Here is a 6,000-nt window from a genome sequence, read left to right on the forward strand (position 1 = left end):
TCACCTCTGCCTACCTCTCTCAGGCTTAACCCCAATCCTGGGCCTCCGAACACTTTGTTTACTACTAACGCCTTGGACCCTTTACGGTCCTGGTTCATACTTTAGCTGGGACCCCAGTTCTCACTGGCCTTTGTCAAGGCTGTGTCACCCACCTTAGTCCTTAAAAAATCAAGTAGCCTAGAGATCAGGGGCACCAGATGACCCTTCGGTCAGCACAAAGTCTCTGAGGGAAAGGGAAATAGAGGAACTAGAAACCTGCCAAATATTTGGAACCCTGTGACAGCCCGGGCTGATATACAGATGGCAGCTCAGTACCCCAGCCAAGAGTACATGGTCTTTGCAAGCCCAGTCAACCGATCTCAAGAACATCTGGCCCAGAGATGCCACCCTCTCTGCATCCATCTTCTTTCAACTGTTCAAAAGACACACCATCCCAAGCCAATGCAACTCTGTAGACCCGGCCTAAGGAGGCAGCCTAGACAACCCACCATCTTGGCCACCACCCTCCTGCCTTTGTGACGTCAAAGCCTGGTTGGGTGTGGCTGCACATGGGCTCCTCTGGATGAGTACATAGTATATTAAGAGCTACAGTAGCAAAAAAAAGGCTGCTCTTTTGAACAGAAAGAGAACAGAAGGGAGAAAGGATTGTGGGGGGTAGGGGAAGGATTCCTTGGAGCAACTGGACTATGACTAGATAGAGGAGAGTCCCACAGTCTGCCCTGATGCCTTGCAGCCGATTTCCTCCTCTATTAACAAGGGGGCTAAGGAGGAAGTCTCTTCTACCCAAAGCTCTGCATGGGTACAGCCACCACTCTGAAAGGCAGCACAAGAATTAGGGTCACACGGAAACAAACCTTGTCTGTCTAAAAACTCAGCACAAAGAGTTCACTCTCGGAGAGAGGACGATACTTTAGAAGAGCCCGAGAAGCCATCCCTCCATGCCCAGAATCTGTCCAAAGGCATGCCATCACCCAGAGCTTCAGGCTCGCAGGCCCCCTCCTGACCCTGCATTTCTAGAAACATGAGGACATTCTTCCAGGCCACACAAAGGTGGGGCCCTCCCCTGCTTTGTGATCCTCTCTGCCTTCAAGCCCCACCTCTTCCAGTAGGCCTTGGGTTGGGGGCCTGAGATGTAGGTCAGACAGAGCAGTATTCAACGCTAGAATCAGATCATGGGCCTGGGAAAGTCTACTTTCCCCCTTAGTCTACCATTATGGGAACAAGGGCATGTTCTTCCCTGGATGAGCATGGCTCCTCTCCTACTTTGAGGCTCTCCACCTCTGGATTAGGAGCCTAAGTCCTTGAGTTTAGTCAATACCAGACACAAACATAACAGGACACTAGGGGAAAGATGGGATGAAGAAGGGTCATCCAACCCCTGACCTCTGACCTTCCCTACCACTTACTCTTTGGTGTCAGGTGGATTTAGGAGAGAGTTCACCACACACAGAGGGACTCCTATCTCGGACTCAGATCTCCATAGGCACTCTCCTGGGATCCTCTAATGCCAGAAGGGAGCAAGAGGCCAACTATGCCCCTTCTTCCACCAATGTCTCCAGGAAAGACCAACCCCACTCCTTCTTAAGGAACTGCTTCCCAAGCCTCATTTTTAGAGACGTGACACTTCTGTGTGACCATAAAGAGCCTATCTGATTGTGAACAACCCTGCCTCCCTGAGGGTTCCCGAGGATATACACATCCTTGATGCAGAGAACAAGCCAGACACAGCTCACTGGCTCTCAAACTCTCCAACCCTTGCCACATCCAATCACCTGAAAATCTCCATGTCCAGCTCTGGAGCACAAGCCAGTAAGCTCCCTCCCTCCATCCCTACACCCAGGGGCCCTCAGATGGTACACTTCCAAGTCTGAGCTTCTCCCTCCAGACCTTGTTCCCAGCATCCTCAGATTCTGGGCAGACACCATGGCCTGCAAGGGGGTAGAGGCTCTTCCCTTGCCCTCCTCTCCCTTCCCTTTCCCCTTGGCTGCCTATCTGATCATCCTTGGCCAGCCTGGAGGTAGTAAGGAGTGGATAGCAAAGCTAAGATATGGGTCAGGTTTGTTCCCTGGACCAGGAGTCAGGGACTTCTCCTGGGGCTGTCCATCTCCCTCAAAGTGTCAGCTGCGAGAACACAAGCTGTCTCCCTTAAGCCAAGAGGGCTGGGGGGCTTTGGAGAGAGCAAGACTGCAACTCCTTCAGGCTTTGTAGCCCTGAGGCAATGGCTGGAGCAAAGAGAAGGCGGACACTGGGAAGGCAGTCTCGGTAGCACACTGGGTCCCTTCTAGCTCTGCTCTGTCCCCAAGGCAGAGAGCCACCCTAGATGCCTCCCTCGAGCCTGACCAACATCCCAGCCAATTCTGGAGCTCCCAAGGGATGGGAGCCCTGGGACAGAAAGCAGCGATCTGTCCTCTGAACATCCCAAGGCCATCCACACCCTTCTCAGGGCAGCGGGGAGGAGAGGAGGTGGTGGTCACCTGGCTGAGGGATGAAAGAAAGGCTCCTGGTGCCGGAGCTCTTCCTCTAGCTCCCTCACAGGCCTCCGGCCCCCATCCCTACCAAAGAAACACAACAACAAGAAAAGAACAGGGCCACTACCACAGGTCCCACTCAGACGGGGCAAACAGGGCAAAAGCCAGAGTTCGATTTTTGAAATAAACGGAACCGCAGAATTGTGGAAGAAACCTCCTTCCCAAAACACTGGTCCCCTCTTCTCTTCTCCAGCAGCTTGACTCACAATTATCCTAGGCGGTTATGGACGCCCAAGCCAGGAAAGGGTCTGTAGGCGCCCAGATGCAGATGAGGGTGGGAAAAGGTGGAAGGGGGTGTCTCGGAAATGCCCAAAATGGGGTTGGAGAGGGCGGGGGGCGGGGGGCGGGGAGGTTAAGGAAAACCAGAGGTAGGCATCCATGACCGCCTAAATTCGTCCGAAGTCTCCTCGGGAGCAGCTAGCTCCCAACTTGTTTACTTATTGGCATGTTTTGCTGTCTCCAAAAGGAAACAGTTAAAAAAAAAAAATCTAGACTGGTTGTCAAGCAAATCCCTATCTGTCACCTTCCCTCGCCGGCTAAGCACTGCCTCTGCCGCCACCGCTATCTGCCACCGCCTGTCAGGAAACCGAGCCGCCTCTACTTTATTCCACTTGAGCGTGGCCAAACTGTTGCTATTTAGTGGGGGGCAAAGAACCCTCGAAACGAGCCGGCCGAGGGTGGGGGCGGGGACAGGAGCTTGGTCCCCCGGTGCCCGCCGCCCGGAAGGGTCCTCTCCAGAGAGAGGTACCCACCAGCCCCCTCGGAACACGCCTGGCTAGCGATGGAGTCACCTGGAACACGCAGCCCTACAGCATCTCCCGAGCCAAGGCGAGCCTGACGCGCGCCCGGCGGGCTGCGAGCAGAGGCGAGCTAGGGAGCGCAGGGCCGGTTCCGGGGCCGCGGGCGGGCAAGAGGGAGACGCGGAGCTTGGGGGAGGAGGGGGGGGGCTGGGCAGCCGCCTGACTTACATGGAAGTGATATTCCTTGAGATGTCCGTGATGTTGATGCTGGCGTTCCCATTGCTGTTCCCTGAATCCTGCCCTTCCAGGAGGGGGAAGAGATTCCCATCGTCCGGCCGCCGGCAATTGATCTCAGTCTTGCTGCAGACACAATTTGCAGGGCAAGCCAGCACGGAGCCCACATAGTCCAGCCAGACGCTTCCCAGCAAGAAAATCCGCCAGAAACTACACTTGGCTGGGCAAAGAGAGACATCCATCTCCGATCGCTGCTTCTAAAAAAGAGGAGGAGGAGAGGAGAGGGGGGGTGGGGTGGGGGGAGTGGGGAGAGCAGGGGGGGGGAAGGAAACAAAGACGGCGAGGGAGGGGGGAAGGGGGAGGGGGGCCTCTGCCTTTGAAATGCCGAGCGATCAGATGCAAAATCCTTCGGCGTCGGAAACCATCGCCGCCGCCGCCGCCGCCGCCGCCGCCGCCGCCGGGTAGGAGCCGCGGGGTGCGCCTAGTGGCGCGGTCTGCCCGGCATGGTGGCCGGCTCGGCGCTCGCCGGCTTGCGGGGTCCAGGAGCTCTTGAAGCGAGGCGCGCTCTCCGACTCCGAGACTTTGCAGGGTTACGACCGACCACAGACGGTGGGAAGGCAAAAATGATGATAAAAAAAAAGAAAGAAAAAGAAAAAGAAAAAAAAATGGTGCTAAAGTCACCAAGTCCCACCTCCTGGGCAGAATGAAAACGGACACACCTGCAAAACACACTCGCACACACTCACACACACACGCGCGCGCGTGGAGCCGGAGGAAGGAGGAGGAGGAAGATGCAGTCGGAGCTGCAGCAGCCGCCGCGAATGGCTCGCTACGCGCCTGCAGAAATGTACAAGTGCTCCGAGCCTTACGAAACGCACGGGTTATCGGAGCGTCTTCCTCGGCTCCCTCCCTCCCTCCTCCCCTCCCTCCTCCCCTCCCTCGTCGCGGCCTCCTCCTCCCCCCCCCCCGCCCCCCGCCCGGGCTGGGAGAGGCAGGAGAGCGGAATCTCCCCCTCCCTCCCCTCCCCACACCTCTCTCTCTCTCTCTCTCTCTCTCTCTCTCTCTCTCTCTCTCTCTCTCTCTCTCTCTCTCTCTCTCTCTCTCCCTTCTCCCTCCCTCCCCGCCCGTCCTCTCCCTCCTGCTTCCCCACCCACCCACCCACTCGGCGACTCTAGGCTCTCGCCGGTACCGCCACCCGCAGCCGCGCGGCCGCCCGCCCGCTCCACGCCTAGCGGCCCCGCGCCCTCTCCCCGCAGCCGAGGGGAAACCGAGACGGAAGGGAAAAAGTTGCAGTTGGGATTCCGAGGGTCCGCCTTGGGGAGGGAGAGTTGGCGAGGCGGCGGCGCGACACGAAAGGCGTTCTCCTTTCCACTTTTTGGCCCTCGTGCTGCCCGGTTTTTTGCTGCAATCTCCTCCGCGGGAGGAGAAGAAACGAGCACGGCCGAGGTGACCCGGGGTGCTCCCCAGCCTGGGTGAGGGGCACGAGCTCGCGGACAGTGACGGGGGACGGGAGCGCACGGGAACCCGAGCGAGGCAGCCAGGGATGCCGGCCGCAGAGGTGCAGACCTAGCTCTGAATGACACTCGTTTGGGTAATGGAGAGTCCCGGGAGCTGGGCTTGGCAGGGGAGGGGACTGCGGGGCATAGCACTCTAGGTGCCCCCGAGCCCGCTGCTCCTCTTGGTGGTGCGTTTTGGGTTTCGCCTTGGGCGAGCAGGGAACGGGGAGGGAGGGAAGGGGCGCCTGCAGGACCGAGCTGGCGGAATCGAGGTGGCCCAGGGAGAGCGATGCAACCGAAAGAAACGGCCGGCCGGGAAATTGAGATGCAAAGGGCATTTTTGGCAAGCGCCACGCCAGCACCGCTAGAGGCCGGCTTCTTGGGCTCAGCCCTCGGGTGCGCTGAGCTGGCAGCCGGGTGAGGGGGCGGGCGGACTTCTTTCTCCAGATTTGGGGGGCGCAGAGCCTCCCTCTGTCCCTCCCCCACAAACACCCCTTCCTAGTAAGGGCTCAAAACAGGTGCAGCCTTCGAGGCAAGTTTAGACCCGGTCAGGAACGAAGTGTACTCCCCGCTTTTTACGTTAATAGGATTGTTTTAAAAAAAAATAAAATGTAAATGTAAATATGCCGAACGCAAGCTGTTTCCTGAGAAAGCCTGAGATTTTGCTGTGGAAAAAAAAGGGGGGGGGAGAAGAAAGGGTTAGAGGAGTCCGAGCAGGCAGACACACTACAGCATTCACACGCAGAAGAAAGCAGCGCTCTCCTCCCCGAGCTTGGGTGAGGGCAGGCAAGGAAGTAAAATACATTGAATTCAACTGCATCCAGGATCTGAAAGGGATTCTCCCCCGCCCCCTGTGGATTCCAATGCAGGTCATGCAACTTGCAGGCAAGATGGGGGAAGGGGTGTTGCAGTGCCACGGCCTGCCTCTAATGCCACCGACAGACAGGCCCGATGTCTTGCCGGAACACTTTCTCGCTGGGAGTGAACTTGGATTAAAGGGGA

General features: G+C 57.6%; 1 protein-coding gene across 7 annotated transcripts in view; it reads right to left on the reverse strand.

The window, feature by feature from the left end:
- Ntrk3 (neurotrophic receptor tyrosine kinase 3) overlaps window positions 1–5,572 on the reverse strand; it is a 385,009-nt gene extending 379,437 nt beyond the window's left edge. For 2 of the 7 annotated variants that reach the window (XM_060367387.1, XM_060367392.1), the window contains exon 1: window positions 3,497–4,439. In XM_060367387.1, coding sequence (XP_060223370.1) covers window positions 3,497–3,744 — 248 coding nt within the window. In that variant the 5' untranslated portion in view covers window positions 3,745–4,439. Of the gene's footprint in view, window positions 1–3,496; window positions 4,440–4,660 lie in introns of those variants that run through there. The other 5 variants (XM_060367390.1, XM_060367389.1, XM_060367388.1 and 2 more) reach the window with 4 other exon arrangements.
- Window positions 5,573–6,000: the final 428 nt, after the last annotated feature.

The sequence above is a fragment of the Meriones unguiculatus genome, chromosome 14, assembly GCF_030254825.1.
Source record: "Meriones unguiculatus strain TT.TT164.6M chromosome 14, Bangor_MerUng_6.1, whole genome shotgun sequence".
In the NCBI taxonomy this organism is placed as follows: Eukaryota; Metazoa; Chordata; class Mammalia; order Rodentia; family Muridae; genus Meriones; species Meriones unguiculatus.